Genomic DNA, 25,519 nt, shown 5'->3' on the forward strand with positions numbered 1-25,519 from the left:
CATTGTCATAATTTGAGAATAGAGTAGGCTTGTATTTGTGTGTGAACCATGTTATAATGGTATACACCTTGTTGAGAATTATAATTCAATGAGAGAAGTTGTATGTGAAATGACAGTATTAATAATTAATAGGGATTATTAAACTTATTAATTAAACCTGCAGCATAATTAAGGTTTCAAATTTTTGACTTGAACAAATCCTGAATTCTAGCAAGATGATTATCAGATATTTTTCTGAGATAGGAAAGGCACTATGAAGAGTTAGATTAGGTGATAATGAGGGGCTCTGACCTCCATGCTGCTCTTTTTGCATAGAGACCCTTTCTCATTATCCTCATAGAATAAGAGGGTCCTCTAAAAATGCAGTGTGCATGAGATTTTTTCTTTACTCATGAAGAGCTACACTATGAGACACTTGAAAATTAAAACCATGGTGTCACACCTAAACCTAAACAATACAAAGTAATCAAATATGTTGAAAACGTGTCCTTGTTTTTAAACGCTAGGCACCAGGTGTTGGAGAATATACCCTTGCACCATGAAGTGTCTGTGACATTATTTATTTAAAAGTAGATGACTGAAGTGTGGCTTTTTTCAGGGAGAACATCTCATTTTCTGGAGTGCCCTGCTGCACATAACCTGGACCCCTGTTTGTTTATAGGAATAGTTGAGGGTGTTTTTCCTCTTCTCGGACTATGATCCCCCAGGGTAAATAAAAATGAGGTCTATGTGAAAATGACTAAAATATGGTCTTTCCCTAATTCAGACTTCAGGTCTCAGTATCTTGTTCAGCATTCGTGTACACCACTTGACAGTTCCTCTCATCTTTTTGACAAGTCATTTTTTGGATCTGTGTGGCTTCATTTTAATGGATTTCAGACCCCAAAATATAATGTATAAAGCCTTATCCATTATTTAAAAGAAACAAGCATGTATTTTCTGGAATTTGTAATGCAGATACCAAGAAAACCCTACAAATAGGAATAGATTCTTGCAGCTTAAAAACAAGCCAGTGTATCTAGCCCTCAAAAAATGTAGGGCACAAGAACCTGAGAAACACTTGGTGTCATGTATCACATAACTTCAAGAATTTAATCTTTATCATATGTGAGCATAAATAGTTCCTCCTTATTCTTACAGGGTTCTGACTCTACAGGTAACATAGTCATTACTGCAATTGTTAGAATAGGAGAAAGAAAATGTAACAAATGCTGAGTACAAAGGTTACTGCAAATGTTTCCCCCCCCCCCCCCCCCCAAAACCACTGTGCTCACTTTTGACCAGTGGTTTTTCCTCTGTTTTATCAATGCATCCCAATTCTGTGAACACCTACCTGCACCACAGATGACTTCTACATAATCGCAAGCAAATTCCTTTGCAGTCTCTTCTCCAGCCCTTTGTAGCCACTCTGTGTTTATCCTGTAGAAATGGAGGGATATCACATTGGAGGAGTAGATGAGGGAAGCTGACTTTATCCTTGGGTGTTTCACTTCTGTTTGTGGAGAGTAGTTTGAAGCAATGTTAACTGTGATTTATGGGAGTGGGAATATGTGAATATTTCTAGGCTAATAGCAGTGCAGTACCTGGTTTCTTCTATCAACCACAAAAATACTTTAAAAGACTGTCTTACCCTTCATATCAGTCCTCAGTACTGGGGGAGTTCAAAGCCAGCTATTCTCTTATCCTTGAAGCAAAGATAAGAGGGAAGTCAGGATATGGACCTTACTGATTTTGTCCAACCTTTCTGTAAAATGACTTATTCTCTATTATCTCTTTGACAACCATTTGTACTTTTTATCTGCAACAAGCTTAGAGCATCTCTGAGTGCCGAGGAACATGAATTCTGAGGTGCAGGGCTGCTTCCTCTTGGCTTCATAGGGAGAAGGGCTTTGCAGGGGATTTAACTTTTGACTGCTAGACAGTCCAGAGTAGGGAACTTCTTATTTAATCTTGCTTTCCACTTTGTTTCTCCCTGCAACATTGATGTAAGGTTTCTACTCGGGCATTGCCACATTTAATGCATTCTTTCAAGGCTGATACAGCCAAATGTCTTTTCTCTTGTGCCACATAACCATATTCCTAGATCAGCTTTACCCTTCTCCTTGATGAATAAACATCAGAAAGAGCAAATATCTCTTAATCAGCTTGACCACATCTGAAGGAGGGAAGTTTTCATGGGAAGCTGTAGTCAAAAGTTTCTGCAAACCAAAACACAACTCAGTGCCAGTTTAGATACAAAGCTGAAGTTATTGACAGAAATTTCAAAACTAGTGAGTTGGGAAGTGTTCAACCTCCATTCAGCGCCACACTATTCTGTGGTGTATACCACAGGGCTCGTAAATTAGTTGTCATGGCCACTGTTTTACAAATTTAATTATAAAAATCGTAGCAGTTTTGTTCACTGGGTGCTGCTGTTGCCATGGAATTGTTGCAGTAGTTTGGATTCTTGGGATTATATTTGGGGATGTTTTAATGGCATCACTTTGTTGCTATATCATCTCATGCAATTCCATTACTAAGTAACAAGTCATCCAAAGAACAGTATATGGGTTTTGCAGGATGAATAAAATAATCCTCCCTCCCTGCCTTCTTTCTCTGTTACCCTCTCCGTCATCCTATAAATTTTGATGTGTTTGGGTTTTTATCCACCTTTATACATTTTGTTTGCCCTGCTAATATTCATGTCTTCACCTACATAGTTCAGCTGTCCTAGCTTCAGGTAGGAGGTGCTATTACACAGCATGAAAGGATAGAAGACACACAGCTCTGATTTATCAGTTCTTGACTGTTGGGTGCAGCCTCTGCTTTTGAAATTCTCCTCTGGAAAAGGTGAGATTATTTAAGGGGACAATACCCTTTGTGGTATTGTTTCCACATTTGCTGCCCTACCTCTGGATCTCAACATCTCCATTTTATTCTGTAAAACTGCTTTGAAATCTTCTGGTTCTTCTTACCAGCAGCACCCAGATTCATGTTGATAGCGTTATCCATGGATTTGACAGTGGGAAATCAGCTGACAGATGCCTGTAAGACTTCCCAGTCTCACTAAATAATTCTGGAGATCAATTTGGAGAAGGCAAAAAAACTGGTTTGACCAAAATTTTACCAATATGTAGGGATCATCTGAGCATTGAGTGAGTAAACAGGAACGGTAGGGAAAGTCACGCTATGAGAAAAGGCCTTCAGCAGCGTTTTATACAAATGAACAAAGGCATTACTAAAAGGAAGGTGATGGGTCTTGGTTTCGAGAGTGGCATGGAAAAACTGCCTTAAAACCCTTTGTGGAAAGCAGAGAGTTAAGACTTCTGTTGTGTTAATATTTCAAATAATGAAGCCATTAATGCAATTCATCCTATGCTCTGTATGGGTATCTTTAACAGATGACTAGTTTTATTGAATATTTTTAAGAGGAAGGACAGGTATACTGAAGAAAGAAGACTGTTGCCCCAGAACTCATTCATTCCTGATGTAGAAAAAAGAAATAATTTCCTTTCAGAAGACTTGATCTATGCAGTAACATGGTCACACATTTATTTTATCACTTGGATTAAGTTTCTGCAACAGGGCTGTGCTCATAAGGATGTAAGTTCCTGGCATTTTTCCAGTTATCAATATTGAAATATTAGTGATCAAGCGTTTACTGAACGCCATTCCTCAAATGCAGGGGCTCCACAGCATCTTGTTGCATTCATGGAATTCATTTGTTTGCATTATCTGGCTAACTGGTTCTTTTGTATTGCCAAGGTGATGAACAGATTTGACATTTAGCTGATTACTTCACCAAAATTAAACAGAAAACAGGGCAGCCATCCAAAGTTCCTTTCAGTGTGAAACCTAATTATAAAAATGCTTTGAGCAGCAATTTCTTTTTGGATGTTAAAGTGCTTTTATTAGATTGTTCCTCTGTCATTTTAAAATGTATTGCTAGACACTTATAAATGGGGTTGCCTGCTGAAGTAGAATTATTTTATTTTCTGTATTTAAGATGGGAGGGAAAAGTCTATGGAGCAAATTTTAGGCTGAATTTGTTAGTTATTTTGCATGTTTCTGAAAAGGAAGGAGAATAACTAGTGCTGGCTTTCGTAGACCCAAAATATGTAATTTATCTTGGTATTGAATAAAATAGTATCTGCTTTATATATTCACAATTCATCAACTCACAGTTTCCAAAAACTTCCTTAGCAAATAATGAAATCAAATACGTGATTTAAAATTTGAGTACAGCCATGTATTGTTAGAAGCTTCTATTAATAATGTAGATTTGCACAATTATGGGTGATAGAAAACTCTAACCATGTACTTGTACCTCTCTTTCATAAGCCATTACCTGTTCTCAAACACCATAAAAATACTCTTGAGTCATTTGTCAAGGTCATTGAATGTAAGATGGCCAAGTGAATTTTTAGCAGTAAATTTAGAGCTGAAGACTGAAGCAGATCTTAGAAGAAGTTTCTTGTGAAGTATTTTTCGAGTGTCTTGGAATACGTTTAACTTTTTATACTGCCTGTTGTTATTAATATCCTTTGGACCCCAGACAAGGTGTGATCTGGGGAGATTTCAAGGTGACAAAATTGTGGGGTTTTGCATATGATATTGTCTAGCACACTTTGGGCATTAAATCATCTTGTGAGGACATAGATTAATTCTTGACACTGAGATCTATTAATATACCTTGAAGCCCAGTGAATTATGTGAATCTGCTGTTTCAAGCTGTAGAATTCTGCCATAACTAGGAGGAAATATTTTGCCGTAGGTAGATTAATGTTGAAAGCTTGCCAAGAAAAAGTTTAACATGGGAAATTTATTCTTTCTCTTTTTGCCAGTACTAGAGCTTTTACAATAAATACCATTTGTGATCTGAGGAAAAATATAGATATAATTTCTTTTATATTTATCTTTGTTATTAGAGTTTCAATGATATTGTCTATTCCCTATTCAAAACTGCATCCCAGTGAATAATCTTACAGAGGGTCATTTTTACTCTTATCTCTGAGAGCTTTTCACATAAAATGCAGTAACTGTCAGTGCTTATCAAATAATTTAATTCATGCCCACTGCAGGACAAGTAATTAGGATAAATCAACATTCTGTATTAATAAATAACAAAAATGAGAATAAGAGATTTGCTAAATGCCCTTTTTGAAGATAATGCATAAGGCTTAGCACAGATGTTGTGAGGAGGCTTTGAGCTGACAGAGAGCACAGTCTGAACAACAGAGCTAAGAGAGGGTGTACAATGAAATGTGGGCTTGTTTTTTGTTTGAGTGTTGAAGTTTAGTTCAGTACTCAGCCTGCTTAACTCCTCTTTGTATCTCTAAAGTGTCCAGAGCTGGGAGTGTTCAGCCTGGAGGAAAGGAGGCTCAGGGGTGACCTTACCACTCTCTGCAACTCAGTGACAGGAGGGTGGAGCAAGGTGGGAGTTGGTCTCTTGTCCCAGGCAGCCAGAGACAGGACAAGAGGAAATGGCCTCTAGCTGCCCCAGAGAAGGGTCAGGCTGGACATCAGGAGCATTTCTTCATGGAAAGGATTGTCAAGCTTTAGAATGTACTGCCCAAGGGAGGTGGTGCAGCCACCATGATGGACACAGCACTGCGTGCCACGTCTGCTTGACAAGGTGGTGTTCAGTCATGGGCTGGACTCAGTGGTCTTGGAGGGCTTTTACATCCTAAATGATCCCCTCTTCTAACTACTTGCTTGACAACGTGATAAGTTATTCAGGGCTATGTCAAATGGGGAGAAACACTTTGCTGTTAATTTGAAAGTTCCCAGATTATGCCCTTGTGCACAGGGAGCACTCCCTTGCTGTTTGGTTGCTAACAGTGATCCCGATGGATGTGCCCTGCTGCTGTCTTTCTTTGTGCCAGTGGGTCTCCTAGAACTTAAACCAATATATGTGTATATGATCTATCTGCCTGAACTGTGTAATAACACTTCAAACACTCTAGCAGCATAAATTTAAGTAATTTCTAGTTTTTCTGTTTTCCTTTGAAGTAAGCAAGGGATGTGTGGACCCGGCTTTAGTATAAGTGCTGTGCAAGCTCATCAGGAACAGCTTGGCCAGGGTCATCTTAACAGTATTCTTTATGATCCTGGATTGACTTTGTGAAAATTTCAGGGAAAAGTGGCAAAAATTAAAAACCTGTTTAGACCTTAGTACACACTCAGGTTTGCATCTTGTAGTAGAGCTCAAATGAGGCAGACTAGCAATTAACATTTATTTATCAGAGCTTATTTTTGAATTCATGTTTAAATTTAGGTGTCTGTCAGAAAAGAGTTTGTTGGACCAAAACTGATTTCACAGAAACATTCAGGGAGAAGGAACTGCAAGACTTTTGGCAGGACAACAAACTCCTATGATGAACTCATTTGTATTTGCTAAACTGAAACTTCCTGTGGCACAAAGGCCACTGAGTTTAAGTTATTTTTGAAAATACATTGAGTAGTTTAGTCACCGCCAAGAAAAGACAAATGTAAAACCATCTTTGGTTGTCAAAGTGCTTCCTTCAGTATTTCTGACTCCTACCTATTATTTCTCCATAGGTTGATGGGATACTGTGCCTGGCTGACATCCTTACTGATACCAGCCATTCTGAAGCTACTCATGCAGAAGCAGCAGCAGTAATTGCCCAGATCACATCTCCACACCTCACCTTCACTCAGCATCTCGGCAGCTTTCTGGAAAATATGGAAGAAATCGTGACAGCACTTGTCAGTAAGTTTTCTATGGGACTTTTGAGTCCAGTTAAAATAACAGGTTAGGGTATAACTCTTTTGTTAGAAAAATCCTCTGCATAATCTTCACCATATTTCCCTTAACAGATAAAATAACAATTTGAAATTCTGAACCAGAGAATTCTGCAATTATGTAATATTTTTTTATTCCAGGCCACATGTGAATAGAATTTATGCATATTTTTAAAAATAATATCTGTGTGAAAATTACCTTAAGAGCCTCAGGAAATTCTCAGTAAAGCATCTTCTTGTCTGATTTTTGTCTATAAAAGAGGAATATTGAGAGCTGCTAACCTTTATGCCTGTTGTATTTTCCAAACTTGCTAGAACTCAAGCTCACCACTACACCTGCATTTGTATGACAATTCAGAGAAAAAGTAGAGTGTAATATAATCTATGGGAATTGTTACAAGAAAATAAAAGATCTTTCTTGTCTAGACCCCCGATCCATGGTAAAATGAGACAAAAGTAACAAAAAGACTTTCCTTAACCTGGGTCAGTGAGGATACTTTAGAAAAACAAGATGAAGTTTCTCATTGCTTTCTAAAAAGAAGAATATCTTGTTTCTGACACTGTGCTCCCTCCCTCTCAAATACCAGAAGCTTTCATTCAAGCATTCTTTTCCCTTCAGTCTAGAAATTCAGTTTCCCAGAGCTCCATGTCAGAACGTACTGTTTGGATTTTCTAGTTTGATTTCTCATGTATAATAGATCAGTACATTTGGATTTTTTTTCTGGTGAACCAGTGGTTGCAGTTAAACTGCAGCACTTCAATTTGAAGCATGTTTTTGTGCACTTTTTAATTTTTTAAATTTTTCTTTTAATTCAAAGAAGAAAAAAAGAGTAGTATCAGTGCCTGAGGATTCTGTGGTGGCTGGGTATTATCTGAAATGTATTTAGGCATTCTTCAATAGGCCCAAACAGAGGTGGTGATGCAGAAATCAAAGCAACAATGTTTTCCTGATGTCCAGCAACAAATGGAGAAGCTGACACCACCCTGAATCCAGCAGGTGGAATTAGTCTGTGCTGAGCTTGGTTCTGTTGTAGCTAGCAGCATCTGACCTGATTTGTTTCAGATGATTTTCTGGGTTATTTTAGTGTACCACAGTCAAAGGCCAATCTGAACAGCCTATCCAGAATGTATTAGCTGGTGGATCATTTCCTCAGTTCTTGCTGTTTAAGTTCCACAGGAATTTTAGTGGTGTATATTCTGCCCAAGAAATGTAAATGTTAAAAATAGAACATGTATAACTTTGTAGGAGCCGTTTCAGTAATCACACACCATTTTCCTTGTAATATTTATAACTCAGTAATTGAATTACTGTAATATGTTTAATTTTTAAGCCATGCAGAAATCCCCTTGCCAGGTGATTCACATCTTATTTAAAGTACATATGTACAAGGGATTAAAAGGTAGCTGTCTCTTCAGCACTTCTTATTGAAGTTGAAAAACATGCAGGATGATTTCTGACTACAGAGGATTGGATTTAGAGATAAGCAGCATGCATATGTACCTTGTTCTAAAGAAGGGGATGAAATTATTCTCATATGGATCATTTACTGTTAGCTTTCTGCCTCCTGTATTTAATTTTATTTAGCTTTATTTTGAACAACATGCAGTAAAATATTCCCAGTGGAATGCTATACTAGGTACAGCATATAATTCATCAGAGGTTGTAGTGAGGTGGGTATTGGTCTCTTCTTCCAAGTAACAGGTGATAGAACAAGAGTAAATGGCCTCAGGTTGTTCCAAGGGAGTTTTAGATTGGATATTAGGAAATATTACTTCATGGAAAGTGTTGTTAAATGCTGGAAAATTCTGCCCAGAGAAGTGGTTGAGTCATCATCCCTGGAAGCATTTAAAAGCTGTGTCGATGTGGCACTTGGGCACGTGGTTTGGTAGTGGAGATGGTTGAAGCAGATGATCTTAGAAGTCTTTTGCACCCTAAACCACTCTATGATGTTACATAATTGACAAAATTAAGATTCTAATATTTGTTTCCTTTTTTTATCTCCATGTTTGTGAACTTGATATTGGCTAATAAGATCACTATTGCAAGTTGCAGATGCTTAAATACTGCTTTTAAATGCTGCAATGAAGGAATGACTTGTATTCAGCTTATTTCCTGCATTCCTAGAACTGTGCCAAGAAGCCTCATCAGGTGAAGTCTTCCTGCTGGCTTCAGCAGCTCTTGCCAATATTACTTTCTTTGATACCATGGCTTGTGAAATATTGCTCCAGCTAAATGCAATGAAGATTCTCCTAGCAGCGTGCTCAGACAAACGCATAGTGGATACTCCATATTCCCGGGATCAGGTGAGCAATTTCTCTGCAAGCCACTGTCACATTTGTGTAAAAGCCAAAAGATTTCATCACTGTGTCCATTTTGACATAGCCAAACCGAAGTTTCTTTAATATATTCCTTTCTTGGTTCTTTTCATTACTCCTCTACTCAGTTCCTTCTTCTTTTTTTTTTTTTGTTTTGTTTTGTTTTGTTTTTTGTTGTTGCTGCTGTTGTTTTTTAAATGAGCATTATAAAATATGACATCTTTAATGTGATTTTCAGAAAAAAGAAGTTGCAGTTCCTATCAGTTCTAAGGTAGTAGAATTTATTGTAGTGGAATCTCTGTCTTTGGAGGGGTTCAAAAGATTGGACAGAGTTCTGAGGCAAAGATATATACGGAGCCCAAATATACAGTTGTCAGTTCAAAGCTGAATTAGCTCCAAAAGCTGAATAAGGATCTGATCCCCAGCCCATTGATGTCGGTGGGCTTTGGACCAAGTTTTGTCTGCATAGTAGATGGTTTGCAAATTTTTATTGGCAAATACTGCTAATGTTCTTTTGCCTTTCCTTTTCTTTCTCACCACTTTATTTATTTATTTATTTTTTTAATAAAGGGACACAGAATACGAAAGGCTTATGCTAATGCACAGATGAATTATGGTAGATGTGGGATCCTCACTGCCACAGTAGGCTTTTTTCACTCTTAACCAGGAGCCAGCCAGTGGATCTTAGAAACAGATGATTGGTGTTCTAGAGGGGTGACTAGTGCTATTTTAGATTATATTAATAGCACTTACTAGTTTTTCAGCTCAGGACTGTGTATAAAAAGCATTAAGCCATAATTACTGTAGCCCTTTTGGGCAAAGTCAAAGATATCAGCTGAGGTGTTGACATGGCTGTGTGTTATTACACATGTACAATCCTTCACATTCTTTCTTTTTATCCCTCCTGTGTATTCCTCCTCTCATAGTTTTGATGTCCTTATTTCTTTATGCCCGCATCTGAATTCTGCTGTCAGCTGTGAGTTCACAGTTTGCTCTGTGGGTAGCACAGCGTGCCCCTTCTTTCTTTGAGGAATGTAGATATTGAAAGAAATACATATGACTTTTTAGGTGACAGGCTGGTTTCAGGCCTTTTGCAGCTTGCAAGCTGCAAGTTCATCTCAGTAGCTAGATGAACAGCAAACTGAATGGCTTCCTTCCAAGAACTGAGGAGATTTCATCCCCCATAACCCCTTACCTTCCTTCTCAGAATGAGAAATGAGAGCAGAAAGGGTGATGCTCTCTGTGAGTGCTGCAGTAAGCTTCTGAGCTGACTCCTTGGCTCCTGCAGCAATGGGAGCTATAAAATCTTACCTTGGGGTCTTTTACTGAGCACTGAATGTCCAGGTGGAATCTGAGTGCTGCTCATCTTGTCTTTAAGAGCTGCCAGTCAAGCAGTTTTGGTAATGTGAAAGCCTTAAGAGAAGTCTTCCTTCAAATTCCTTAACAAGTGTGTGTTTGAATTGCTCCCCTTGTTTCAGTCTTGTATTTGGGGGTGGGGATGGTGTCTGCCAATTACAGCAGTCTCATGGAATATTTTGCCTTTCAATTTGCTCTGTGCCAAGTTGCAATGAGGAAAATACAATCAGCTGAAAAGAAAAACAGCACAACAATACTGTATTTTATAATGGTATCAAAAATTGTGATTTTGCCTTTTGACAGGAAATTCTTTTAGGTAAGTAATGTAGTCAATATCTTTTCCCAGTATATAAAATATTATGTTCCAGGCAGTAGAAATTTGCCTAGGGAGAGGTACATTAAAGATGAGTAGGTTTGAAATTTTTTTATTTCAAGATTTTGTTTTGGATTATGCAACAAATGTGAAATGTATTTTCCTGGACTGATGTCCATTCTGAATAATCACGTCATCTTGGCCAGTGAAACAGATTATTTAGAATTGAGTTATACTAAAGGTTGAAACAATGAAACAAAATAAGAACATTCATAACTGATACAAAATATGGTCTGAATATTATAAATTGTATAAAAGAGCACCTCAAACTTAAATGCTCTGTTTTTCATACAAAACTTTAATTTAAGCAACACAGCTACTTATAGAAAGCTACCTAATATTTCTAAATATATTACTACTTTAGCATTAATGCTGATTTAATAAAATTCTATTTTGGTAGATTGAAGTGTGCTTTACTGTAAGCTAAAACTGGGAGGAAGACAGCTGAAATGCAGGGAAGGAACAGGGAACCTTGTTTATCTTTGTACCATTTTATCTCATCTTAAATTCACACTTCTATACAGGACATAGAAATATTATTAGTTGTCACCCTCTGCGATGATACAAATAAATAACATTCTGCCCAGGAGCTGGATATTGGATGGATTGTGTACTGGCTGCAAAAAATATTTTACTGTTCAAGCACCTTTAAAATAGTTTCTCCTTTTGACTTTTGGAAAGCTTTTCTGCCCAAATAATAAAAAACTATCTGCCTTTCCTGTCTTTGCTCTCCAAAAACCAACCTCCTTCTTTTATTTCCCAGTGTAAGAGTAGGTCAGGAAAGAAATCCAGAACTGAGATCTGGACTTACTGATAAATAGGATTATCATTGCCCATTTTATAGAAGCATGTGATTGTTTCTGTAGCCAGCAACATAATACTGAGATTCCTTAGTTTTGTAACTAAATACATTGTATGAGAACAGTCATAAAGCAATATTTTCCAGATTCCTTAGTCCCCAGTTTTGGGTCAAAATGGATATGAATTTCCCATGTTCTGTTTCTTTCTGCAGATAGTTGTTTTCTGAAGAGCAGGTTTTGTACTTCAAAAAAGCATCAACATATCCTTTTAGAAGGGCTCATTCCTAAATTCAGCAGTCTAATATATGCAGCCTTAATGAAGTTCAAGATGTCAGAGGAGGGATTTAGCCAAACCCCTTATCATTCAGGATCTTCTTGACTTTAGTCATCATCTTAGACTCTACATAGAAAAACATAAAATATGTATGTTTGGGAACAGTATGTTTATGTATAATAAAATTTTTCTCTCTGCATTCCCACTTGTCTTTTCAGTGCTGCTAGTATTCTCACCTTACCTGTGAAGTTGTGGAGGTATAGCCTAACACCTTCCGATCTTCTCTTATTTAGGCAGACAAAGAATTAATGTGCAGTGAATACATCCATTTTAAAGTGGTTATTCCTAGGTCTAAAATCAGTGAATTATGTGTCAGAACAGTTTGAGGTGGAGAAAGGCTCTGAAGCTGGAAGGAAAAATCAGAAATAGTTGCCGCTTTTTGTTTTTCCTGATAATTTTTTTCCTGTTTTCTTGGTATTTGGGAAGTTGTTTTGACACTCAGATCTGTCTCATTTAAGATTTTCAATCCTTAATGCCATTCTTCCTCTAGTTTCCACATTCATTCAGCTGCTCTTCACCTTTTCTTCCTTAGCAGGCATTTGTGTTTGTTTTTACTGTCCTTCCTCACTTTTTTCCCTCCTTAATTGAAGATTGTAGTGTCAAAAGGAGGTTAGAGACAGATGCTACTTTAACATAAAGAAGTTTTGATTTTTAAATATTGCTGAACCCCCAGTGAAAGACTTTGAGCGTAATCACTTTAATGAGTATTAACAGTTCTTTTAGATTTCTTTTGAAAATCCCTGTCTGTATGAAAGAAACTTGCAGTACTGCTTCTCCATCTGAGTTTCTTAAACACCAGGGAGTTTATTAGCAAAGCCTTTACCTGTGGACAAGGTCATAAAAGGGTCATAAAAAGCACTGTTTTCTTGCACAGATCTCTGTTAATATCCAGCTCTGACATTAGTACCATGATCACCAGATATGTGTTTGGAATGCCCTTCCCTCTGAGAGACCAGACCGTGCACTGTGGTTGGTAAATTGGACATTAAAACTGTGGCATCATTTCCAGTATTGACTGGATCACACTGAGAAAACAGGATTTCAACTAATACAGCCAGAAAGAGAACTGATTAATTTAAAAAGTAAGTTATTTAAAAAAAGCTTAATAAATCAAGACAGAAACACAACTGCTAATAACAGATACAAAATGAAAATTAGGCCAAAGTCACCTATGTGAATTGTGACCACACCATTATATTAATGATATTCCAGTTAGTTTCCTATGTAGGATTGCAATAATTTTCCTGAAGTATTTTTTTTTAACTGCTTATCTCTGTCTTTTTATGCACATGTGACCAGACATTTATACTGTTATAAATAAATGACAGTACTGATTGGCATTATATGGTCAATTTTATGGGTTGTTGTATTTCAGGGATCCAAAACTGACTGTCTAAAACACTAAAATTTTGAGACAAAATTCTTGCTTAGTTACAATTCTGCCTTGCATATTTTAGATTCTGTGTGGTACAAGACAATGTACTGCACTTGCAAAGCAAGGGGTTCAGTTGGAAAAATAAGAATAAAATCTCAGCTCAGTTGAAAAACCAATTTGTGTTGAAAGGCTAATTTGTGCTGTGCTCTGGGGAGATCAGATCTCTTGGGTGCCTTTGGCTGGCTGAGCCTGTTTCAAAACATGGGAAGCTTTTCAGTGCCTTGCAGGAAGTCTGAGAGATGGTTATTCTTTCCCCCTCCAGGTTTTAATATGAAATACAGAAAACTGTGGCCAGTAGCTCAGTCACTCCTTTAGCTATATGCCCTGGTTTATGGGATGTGTATTTTCACATTGTGACCCATCCAGGGTGCATGTCCTACGTGCTTCTTTAAAACAAATAATGTGAGAACCTGGCTATTCTGCCTATTCCTTATCGAGATTAGTCAGCAATAGGAAGTAAAGTAAATAAAAATGTAGTAAAGAATTCCTTCATTCCAAAATATAAGTTTCCTACAGCTTTACTCTCTGTTGCTCTGCCTCAGCATGCTGAAAATGCAGTTCCCTAGCACAGCCTCAGAATAAACCTAGACTTTGCAAGCAGACCCTCTCTCCAACCACTGCTATTATTTCTGGGGGATGTTAGCTTCTCCTGCTCATCTAGGTGTAGTTATTTTCTGTTTTCAGGAAGAAAAACTAAATTCCCAATCACAAAAATGACTAACAGAAGCAATTGGAGTTATTTTATATTTTTAAGCCATATAATGTCCCAGAGAAAATTTCCAGAGATTTCTTACTGAAATTTCTTCTCCTGATAGATAATATCTTGAAAGGTTTTTTCTACCTCAGCTTTCTGTAATGCCTTTTCTTGATACCTGCTAAATGCACTCTTTTGCTGTCTCCCTGTGGATGGATCTTGAGTTGTGATATTCAGATGATTTTAATTACCTTCAGAAACAGAGACTCTGTCTTGTTTCTGAGTAGTTTCCCCAGTGCCACTTTGTTTCTGAAGATGGCTATCTGGAACTTTGCAGACACGCTATGATTTATGCTTATGTCATTTATTTGAATGAATTACAAAATGCCCTTATAATATGTACAAAAATTAATATTACTTAGCAATGAATCAGCCTTAAAGGAGTAATTAACTAAGAGAATTAGCAATTCTATATTGATCTACTTTGCCACTCTATTAAATTACTTGCTAATTCTTATTTTGAGCTTGTGTTTTTCTTTTTATGTCAGGACTGTTAATAAAAGCCTACTGAGCAGTGTGTCTTTATTATCAGTAAAGGTATATTAGCACCAAACCTTCCATCTCTGTACAAACGAGGTAAGGGAAGATATTGGCCCTTTAGCAGGCTAAAATGTGCTTTCATCCAGATCCTTTGGCATCTTTCTTCCTTAGTAATTGGTTCCACAATAAAGGGAAAACTTCCTTAAATTTTCCGTTATGGGAAAGTTTTCAGAGAAGCCTTCTGTTTCTGAAGTGTTCTCTAAGATTAAATCTCTTTGATAACTACAGATTTACACCCTCAGTGTATCTTATTTTATAGCAAAACATTTAAATCTAGTGTTTACTTTTGCAACAAAGATTCAGTACCTTTGTAAAACGGTTGATAGGCATTAATCACCATTAGTTGTTTATAGAAGTTTTATTATTGCATTAGTAATTACATATTTTAGCAAAAACAATTTCCAAGGTGACTGTTGTTTGAATAAAATTATTTTAAAGGTTCTAATTAACCTTTAATTAATCTTTAATAAACCTTCATCATGGTTTCTCACATTTAAATTGCCCTTGACAACTGAAATTCCTACAGTTCAGGGCAAAGCAGAATTCAGAACTTAAAAGGAAGGTTCACCATTCATAAATGGCACTGGAAAGAAACTATATGGAAATAGAAACAAATTTTAAATTATGATATATATATAAAATAACAAAAAAATGAGCACTGCCAATTTTATTATAATGTATGATATTGTCACTAGAGATGTATCTGTGTTTAATATTTGTTTACTTATTTTGCTTGTAAAAATAGGGATTTTAAATTAGATTTCAGATTAATTTCCAGGGCGACTGCAATACTAAGACGATGATGCTGTTCTGATATTTGAAAAATATGAAATAACACCTTTATTTTCTAAGTTTATTTGTTTATTAAATAGGGACCTTAAGGAGCCCCTCAAATATCCCTGTATATTCAGTTCACCAAACATTTCAACATTCAACAAACCATTTAAAGATGAACCTTTAAAGCTTTTTGATTTCGGGTGTGTTTTTCAAGTTCTGAAAGTTACCTACTCTAGTCTCTTACTCTTGTGAAAAGTCTTACTACTCCCAGTGAAATCTCTGCATGTTGATATTTTGCTAAGTTGGTGCCCCTTCAGAAGGTGCTAAAGCACGAGCTGGTCTGAGAATTCCTTTCCTGACATTTTGCCTTTTCCTGTGTCTCACTGCCCCGTGGTTTAGGTGAGTGGAGGTGAGCACCACACTGTAACAGGCAGGTGTTGAACCCTGCAGGGCTGTTCCTCTGGTTGTTTTTAGCAGTGCCACTCGTGACACTGACCTGAATCATCCATCCAGCTTCACTCTGATCCAAACAAATGTCTTTGGCCTTCCAGGGCCTGAGGGAGCCAACAGGGAAGATGGAGAAGGACTTTTTACAAGGGCGTGCAGTGACAGGACAAGGGGAATGGCTTCAAACTGAAAGAGAGCAGGTTTGGATTAGATATTAGGGAGAAATTCTTTGCTGTGAGGGAGGTGAGGCACTGGCACAGGTTGCCAAGAGAAGCTGTGGATGTCCCATCCCTGGAAATGTCCAATGCCAGGCTGGATGGAGCTCTGAGCAACCTGACCAAGCGGGAAGTGTCTCTACCTATGACAGGGATTGGAATGAGATGATGTCTATGGTCCCTTCCAGCCCAAGCTCTTCCATGATTCTATGCTGATTATTTGTTGGGTGAGTTCATTTTTCTGCGGTCTTCATTAGTACAGTGAATTTAGGGCTGCCAGTTCACAAACTGCAGCCACCAGGTTTAGCAGACTCCTGCTCTGGTGAGACATCTGCAGTTTTGGATGGATTTGGATAACAGAGAAAGGAGTGTGAACCTGTGTCAATCTATTAGAGAGCACTGCAATAAAACAGATACTGGAAATGCACGGATTAAGATCCACCTTCATCTGTTTAGCTGAAATGCAGGTGCTGGGGTAGGGAATTATGCTGGATTCCCTGACAAAATTTGCTTAAGAACACATCTACAAATCCCACAGGTCAAGAATTGGTGTGTGGCTTCAGCACATTCCTTCTCCACAATAGGGAGGCAGTAGCAGATGACCAGAACTCATGTATCCTGTCTTCAGGATATCTTCTTTCTTACACTTTGAGTTGACCACAAGTTCATTGCATGGTGTAGGAATCCAAAAAAATTACAAGAATCATAAATTATGTCAGGTGCCAGTGCTTTGCAATCATGGAGTGTGCTCTTTTACAGGATCAATTACTTGAGCAATTAATGGAATTGATATTGAAGATTGCAGTTGAACAGTAGAGATTACATGTTAAATATCTTCAAGTCTTTAAATTATTGCAAAGTAATTTCAGTTCTGAAAGAGGCCTTGGTATCTATTCTTTTCCATTAATTTTCACCTATGGAGTGAGGCTTAGGCAGTCATTTTTATTTGTGTCTGTCTCTGTGCTCCATGTCTGACAATAACATCTGAACTGGTTTTCCAATTCAACAGGACTTTGTAGTTATTTTTGAAACTGCCTAAGGCTCTATGAAACTTGAAGCCAGATGATGGGAAAGGAAGCAAAGATAAAGACTGTAGTGTAAGTCTCTGTATCATTAGACAAAAAGGAAAAAAAATCTAGTGGGAGAGAACCTACTGGAAAATATCTATTTATGTTTTTTGATCAACTCTAAATCCAGAAGAGATGAGACTTCATTAATACCAGCACTCAGAGAAGTGTTACTTTCTGAAGCAAATTGAAACACATTTGCTTGTGTTTTCCTCTAGAGAGTTCATCCTTAGCAGGAAACTTCCTTGAGCTTTGGTTTGTGTTACAGAGGAAATTTTCATGTAAGTTGCATGAACTTTAAAATAGGAAAATGTACGGGAAATAGAGCATTTAAACACAACTCTTTATTCTTCTTGCCTATTATATTTTTACATTATCCTATTTGTTACATTGTTTACATCACAGAAAAACAGCATTTTCTTGGGAAAGAAAAATCTATCCATATGTTATGAGCTAATCTATGGCTTAACTACCTTTTGAGTCCTACTAAGACTTAAAGTTAATATAGGTACAGCTTGATGGTCATTGATCATAAGGGTCTTTTTTTCACCCCTCTGGATAAGGTTACATACAAACCCTTCAGAGTAGCCCATAAATATTGCAAAATATGGTAGCCACATAATCAACACAAAGGAAGTATAGCTATAACCTCAAATAATTTTTTGGTGTCAAAAGATGCACACAAACTATTTTTATGTATGAAAATACTTATTAGACAAAATAACTTGAAGCAGTGGAATAATTGGCATGTATTCAAATTGTGGTTAATTGAATTCTTCATCTGTGGCTTGGAGAGCCACGTGGGGTACAGATTCTGCACAGAGGAAGCAATTTTCATTAACGGGATATAATTTAGAATGAGAAAACATATACACTCTGCCTGCAACACAGTTAATAATTAATATGGAATAAATACATAGACATACACTGAGTTACCATATTTCTACCTGTCACTCTGTAGAGTTTCAGCAACTCATTTGCATGCTAAGTAAGTATATTTATTCAGAGAGATGACACTGTAACACTACCTTCAAAAGTGGAAGACCTTTATGTCACAGCATCGGAAATGAGTCATCCTTGTTTCTAAAATGGCAAAGTGAGATCAGAATGGTGATTTTATCTCATGTCTCCTTACATCTAAGAAGTTTGCTGATGTCTGAACTGACACTGTACTGTTAAAAAGCTGATAACTTATTCCAAAACTGACCATTATTTTTGAGACTGGTCAACTGAGTTTTCCCAAATTAGATTAAATTTAAAACCTCTTCAGAAAGAATATTATTTGTGTTTTGCACTCTGACAATCTCTAGCATTTATTATTTGGTCTCTCACACATGCTGTTAATATTGGGATGTGTCTGCATGCAAAAAGCCAGCTCCTGGAAGGATTGAGAAGAATGTCTTGCAGGATGTGTGAGAAAGATGTCGATGAAGGGAATGACTGACTGAAAGCCAGCAGCACCAAAAGGTTCAGTCTCTGTCAGTGGCTTGCTGCATCACTTTAATCAAGTTGAGTTACACCTAATCTCAAAACCAGTTAAAGTTATTTGTGATAAGAAATTCTGTAAAAGAAGATCTCAGAATGTGCTTGTGCACATATCAACACAGAATGTGTTGGTTCAAAGCCTAACCATGGTCTTTTTCTCTGGAAAGGTATAAATGGAATTATAAGTCCAGTTGCTTTTGAGACATTGATGTGAAATGCACACAATTTTTGACTTCATTAAAACTGAAAAATATTCCTTAAACATTCCCTTGAATCAAAGCTCAAAACCCCACATCTCTTGCAAGGATTTCTTAGCATTTCACTTGAACCAATTCAGTGCAATGACAGCTCTCCTGAATATTTGACATATTTCTGCTGTATTTATTTTATGAACCACAATTATATTTAATATTGCTGAATTGTAGGACTAGACTTTGTATTTCTTTCTCTATTTGACAACAGGTGGTAACAATATTGGCAAACATGTCTGTGTTGGACCAGTGTGCTTCAGAAATCATTCAAGGGAATGGTAAGTATTTTAGCTGAATTATGTTTTTTATTTATTTCTGGAGAGTCTGGGTGGATGGGAATGTAGTACTTACAAGGTAAAGGAGAAAGGCTTCACTAATAAAGCTTCATTTTACATCCTATCTCTGCTGGATATTGCACATTGCTACAGGGTACAAAATGAGTCCTGGGGATGGTTCTACATAACTGAAATAAAATGCCACTGTTTTAGGAAACTTTGCATTTGTGACCACGTTGCTGGTGTTCTGTGTGCATGAGACTTGCTCCTAGATGCAAAGCAAAGTAGTAAAAACTGTTTCAGCAACCTGAATTGTGGTAATACAGGTAATATTGTCGTAAGATGTAAAAGCCTTATTAACACATCTACCAGCAAATTCAAGGCCAAGCAATATAGTAAGATGGGTGCCTTAGTTTTTCCTCCCTTTTCCCTTTTCCCTTTTCCTTTCCAACGTTAAATTGCAGTGAAAATTCATGTATATTGCTTTGCTAGGACAAAAAGGCCTAACTCCTGGTAGACACTGAAGGTGGATTTTCAGGGACAATGACACCAAGTAAAATTTGTGTACACACTCCATCCTGGAATTTGTCAAGAAGCATTTTCCCCCTAATTTTTGAGAGGGGCTGGCACTCATCATGTGTGAAAAATCTTTTTTGTGTCTGCCTAATGTTATAATAAGCAGGTGCCACATTCTGAGGAGGGTCTTCAAATGCTGGAGTATTTAGATACTTTCTTCTCAACTCTGACTTTTTTGTATGTTGATTGCTTATTATCTAGCTGCATGGTTCTGATGATAATTCTCTGAATTATTTATGCAAATGTACTAACAGTTAAAATCCTCTGATGCTACCTGATGTAATCTGAATGCCGAATAACTTATGGAGTCTAAGAGCACATAAATGTCTTTACACTCAAAATAATCTAGAAAAGAGAAATCATCTTTTTTGTGGTGTTGCAAGAAGAATATCAACTTCTACAAGCAGCAATAAATTAGTGAAGCCACTTTGACATGGATGACATTGTCTCTTCTGGAGTGAAGAGGTAGTCATGCAGTAAACTTCAAGAAGCAGGATTTTGTCATTTTCTTCATTAAAAGATTCCTCATTCTAAAATACCCTTAAGCAGTTTGAGTAGGAAACTTTTAAAGGCTTGCTTAAAAATATGTAAACAAACAAAAAAGAGTTGCTTAGATTGAGAGTGAACTTCATTTAGGGACCTGAAATACGTCACTACATTTTTCAGGTAGTGATTATCTTCAGGTTAATTTAGAAGCCAATGAGGAATTACATTTGGTTGACTGAAATAAGTTTGTGAAATTTAAAACACCAGCTTTCAGAAGAGGAAAGAGTTACTGCATTTTCTAGTTCCAGAAGTTCTGTAGCTTCCTAGTGAAGACAAAGCTATGCATAGATCAGATGTGCTTGGGTGCTGATATCGAAATTACAGCCTACATTGATGGATTCTCCATGCCCTTCTTGGGCAGTGGCTGGTCTGTATTAGCCCAGCTTTCCTTTTCCCCTTTGCTTTTTTGCACTAAGTATTTTTTTTTCCTCTCTCTCCTCTCTCTCTTTTTTTTTTTTTTTTGTTGGAGAGTGGATAACAACGGCTCTTATATTCTTTTTAGGTGTTCAACTTTTAATGGAGATGCTCTCTGAAAAATCCTCCTCGGGAAATGCAGCAGAAGTTGCAGCTTGTGAGCGAGTGCAGCAGAAATCTGCAGTTACCCTGGCCCGGCTCAGCCGAGACCCTGAAGTGGCAGATGCAGCCATAAAACTCAGCTGTAAGGATGTGTCTCCTGCTTAATGAAAGAGGGAGGAACTGCCAGTCTTGGAGAAGCTCTTTTTAATTTTTAGCGTCACTTGGTAAACTTTATGAAAGACATTCCCTATAGAGCCTGTCTAGAGGATGACTGAGGAGATGGAGCTAAATGAACCTCTGGCTCTTTTCCCAGAGGAACCTGAGGTGCAGCATCAACTCAACATGTAGCTGTGCCTTACTGTGCCAACTGACACTGCTGCCTCCTCCATCCCTTGATGGAAACCCTCGTGCAGGATCTGTCAAGGCACAGAAAACTGGGACCCCTGCAGGTCCAGATGTGATGAATCCAATGGGAGGGATCATGTTCTTTGGGTAGCAGATTTTTCAGAGTGTGTGGGAGGATTAGAAGGGAAGAAATGGAGGTCGCAATTTGCACTCTGAAACTGCAGCAGCAAGTAAACCCAATTTATTTGTTTATGCTTTACAACTATTAATTATGAGTGCTCTGAACTGCATAGCTCCATGGAAAGTCCCTTAAGTGTTTGCATATCATCTTTGCATTAGAGATCATATCTACTAAAAAAGATAAACATGATGCATCTAAAAAATATCACAAAATAAGAAGTTGTTTTTCTAAATTATTTCTCCTGACACTTTTGTGCACTCAGGTATTCCTCGCCTGATTAAACTTTGCAGATCACCAACAGAAAGAAATAACAGTGATTCTGTTTTAGTGGCATGTCTGGTATGTACATTTTTATTTTCCTTTCATGCTTATACTGGAAAATTAAGGAAAAAAGCATCCCTTTAGATTTCAAAATGCATAAGTATTGCTGTAGTGTTTTAAATTCATGTCAGGGTCTCCTGCTTTTCCCCTTAAGCATAATCCTGTACACTGTCAATTATTCATCCTTGGATTGAAGATTTAAGCACATAAGGAAGAATGTCTTAATCTTCACATTCCCAAAAAATTTCCTTGGAACACTTTGGAATTTAAGGATTCATGAATTTTTAAATTCCATTCTGTTGGTTCTATGTTAGTTGAAATTACCCTTGTGTCATGGGGGTAGCGGCCCTTTATCTGCACTCACACGTGTACATGAAAATATTTATGTAAAGCATCCAAAAAGGGGAAAAGATATTTCTTGCTTCAACACCATTCCACTCCAATTTTTGTCGCCAAGACAATATAGTGGCCAGCAAGGAGTGGGCAACAGAATCTTAACACTTTCTCTGCTCAGGAGAAAGATGCCATGTGCTGGCGCTGCACTGCATGGACTGTGAGCCAAATACCAGAGCTGGATGATCTCACTGAACATTCTGTGAAAGGTCCCTGGGGACATGGGTGATCTAGGGCTGGAGCACAAACTCTGGTGAATGAAGACTGAAGAACATTGTTTGACAGTGCTTTGTGATATTAATGTTCTTTTAAATGTAAAAGTAAAGCTTGGCTGTTGCAGCTTGCTCATTTAAGCAGGTCTCATTCAGGATGATGACAGTATAAATGTGAGCATAGAAAATGCTGTGAGTATTCGTCCTACATGCCAAGAAGACTTGTTAATCTTGTGTGGTTAGAGCAGAGACCACAGAGCAATGGCAGCAAACCAGACTATGATTTTTCTGTCTCATTGAAATGGTTGCTGCACATTCCTTGAACCCATGCCTATTGCTTGAGACATTGCCTACCTCCCTGTCTCCAAAATTCTGCTTCTCCTGATATTTTAGTAACTGCCTGAACATGTTTGCTGAGAAAAATGTGGCAAAAATATTGTCCTTGAGACATAAGCTGCTTCAAGCTCTGATAGGTATTGTTTCTGAGGTCTTGTACTCTATTTAGACCTGCTGTTCAGGTCTAAAAGTAATATGCCCCAAAATAGTTGTAATTTAATAAATTTGCATTTAAAGGGAAGATTCATCTGACTGATGAAGACAATAAGGAGAGATTACCCAGGTAGCAGAAGTCACAGACCTGCACAGTTCAGTTTTGAGTTCTGGCTGTTATTTGGATGTGGTTACAGTGGATTCCTGCAATGAAGACTTTGCCAAACCTGTCTGCATTGCAATGATGCTGCTTTGTTTTTCTAGGCAGCCTTGCGGAGACTGGCAGTTATGAGTCCTGATGGACTGCAAGATTCAGATTTTCAGCAGCTGGTAAAGCCCAGACTCGTGGATTCCTTTCTGCTGTGCACGAATATGGAAGAGAGCTTTGTGTAAATGAGTGCAGAAAACCTTTGAACAATAACACAGATGATAAGCATACAGTAAGATAACACACGTACAATTTTATTTTGGTTTAGTCCTATTGTTATTTATGATTTATTTATTCTAAACCCATGAACACGTGGTTTATCAGAGCAAAGGAACAGAATGACAAAGCTCATAACTGTGGTTTGCAAAGGTAATTTTTTATTTTATTCTCCTGCCAAGACACACAAGACCTTATCATTGCCATCTACCAAAATGCTTTGTTTAATGTTTGTTGAATTAAGGTAACGAAGCCAAGAATTTGTTGCTCTGGTGTTAAATGCTTCTAATGATGTTTTATCACTGATATTTTTGTATAGTTAGGACATTTTGTAGGGTTTTTTTATTAAATGTTTTAGCCTCATCTGTACTAGGAGAAAAATAATCCTAAAAGCTGCAAGTAAATACTTTGACATTAAAGGGGTGTTATAGTCCGAGTCCAGGTCTTAACTGTTGTCATTTTTTATATAATTATTTAACTGAGAGAAAAATTTCCAAAAAATGTTCAGATACTGCTTTGAATGATGCTAGAATACATTCTTAGGCTGGATAAAGATGTGCTTCATCAAAGGATACAAACTAACAGAAAGCTCTATTTACATCGACTGAAATTTCCTAAAGAAATTAATTGAATTATAGAGAAATCTTTGATGGTGTGTGTTTTATCTCATAATGTGAAATTTTCCACCTATGATTTAAAATAATTACATAGTGATAACTTTTGTTTCCATGCCTTACAAGAACTAGAAGGGATGATATCCAGAGATGCTTTTAACATTCAAGCGACTGTTTTTGTGAAAAGTTATTCACACCTACGCTAGATAATCTGAAGAGTTTAAGTAATTGTAACTTGGATTTTCATTCTAGTGTATTTCTAACTAGTCTTGTATTTTTAAAACTTAAATGGGACTCTTAGGAGCTCTGGAAGTTGAGAAATGGATGATAACCTAAATAACAGACATGATTTTGAAATTGACCTTTTTTCATTAACATTCTTCTTAATTCTTTCTTTTACTTTTCATTGACAAACCACATATATTGAAAATTAGTCAACCAACAATTATCTTGGTAATGTTTCTTTCCTTAACTTTTCACAAAGCACTCTGTCGATTATGAAAAAAGATGTAATTTTTTCTTCACGTCTCCCAAACAGTGCTTTGGATCACTTTATGGTCAGTAACTTCAGGGTACTAGGATATCTGCCAAACCCCCACCACATTCCTTCCTTACTATACTTTGTAGTCATATTGAGAAGCTTAATTCATTAATGTTTCTTTGGTGTTATGTGGTATTTAGATGAAAGGCACCAGGAAATTTGAAGCTGTGATTGCCTTCCACATTTCCTGTGTATGAGAAATCTCTCCTGCTTCAAGCAGTGAAGTGGTGACTACATTTTTCTCCCTTGGTTGCATGGGTTAAGTAGGCTCTGCCTTAATGTCTTTCTTGTGAGCTCTTCATTTAATAAGATCTATTTTGACTGAATTTTAAAACCTTACAAAACATACAATAACTCCTGTCATATGCAGCTGTTCAAAGAAGTGTTGAATCAGATGTTTTAGTAAGCCCAGAGATGAATTCTGCTTTCTTTTTTTTTTTTTTTTTGCTTACTTTGAGACAGCACCTTAAGTTTCCAAGATTATTAAAATGTATGGTACTGTAAAGCTTCAAAATATTGTTTTAGTGATGGACTAACACTTTCCTCACTAAGCAGAAATACATGTGAAAGCCATGGATGTCTTGCTAGAAACAAAGAATTAATAAATTTAATTTAAAAAACTAATTAAAAATAAAAGCCTGTTGCTGTCATTCTGATAGCATGGCAATCGCTGATAAAGCACATCAAATTCTGTCGTGAATTTCTGTACAGAACCTGATTCTGTCAGCTTCAGCTAACATAGAGAGATGAGCTTCTAGATCGAGTAGGGTTTATCCCATAACAGGTAAATTCAAAATCTCATTAAAAAAAAAAATACACACATGGAAAATGAAATCAGTGCAAACGCCATCATGACTCAATGTTTAAATGTAATTTCTAAGAGGTTAATCAAATATTCAGTGAGCAGCTTGGTAGCAACTAATTTGCTCTCAAATACAGTAATGTGACCCCACAGCAATTGAATTTACTACAGATACTCTCAAACTGAAATATGAGTCCATAATTCTAGGCCCATATTTTTCATTAAATGTGTTCATATTACAGCTATGGCTATTTATATTACAAAAGAAAAGTTAATTTAGGTGGATCTCATATTTGCAGCAGAAAAGATATCTTGAAAAAGCCATTTCAGCAGACCTCTTGTGTCACCTAAGTGTCCTCAAAATCATTTTCGCTAGGCCTGATTTTCTCA

The 25,519-nt window shown here is 37.1% G+C and overlaps 1 protein-coding gene across 1 annotated transcript in view; it reads left to right on the top strand.

The window, feature by feature from the left end:
• INSC (INSC spindle orientation adaptor protein) overlaps positions 1-23,141 on the top strand; it is a 139,758-nt gene extending 116,617 nt beyond the window's left edge. Inside the window, exons 8-13 of the mRNA XM_062495349.1 lie at positions 6,541-6,712; positions 8,870-9,048; positions 19,106-19,172; positions 20,794-20,949; positions 21,596-21,672; positions 23,013-23,141. Coding sequence (XP_062351333.1) covers positions 6,541-6,712; positions 8,870-9,048; positions 19,106-19,172; positions 20,794-20,949; positions 21,596-21,672; positions 23,013-23,141 — 780 coding nt within the window. The remainder of the gene's footprint in view (positions 1-6,540; positions 6,713-8,869; positions 9,049-19,105; positions 19,173-20,793; positions 20,950-21,595; positions 21,673-23,012) is intronic.
• The last annotated feature ends 2,378 nt before the right edge of the window (positions 23,142-25,519 follow it).

This window comes from Cinclus cinclus, chromosome 6 (genome assembly GCF_963662255.1).
Source record: "Cinclus cinclus chromosome 6, bCinCin1.1, whole genome shotgun sequence".
NCBI lineage: Eukaryota > Metazoa > Chordata > Aves > Passeriformes > Cinclidae > Cinclus > Cinclus cinclus.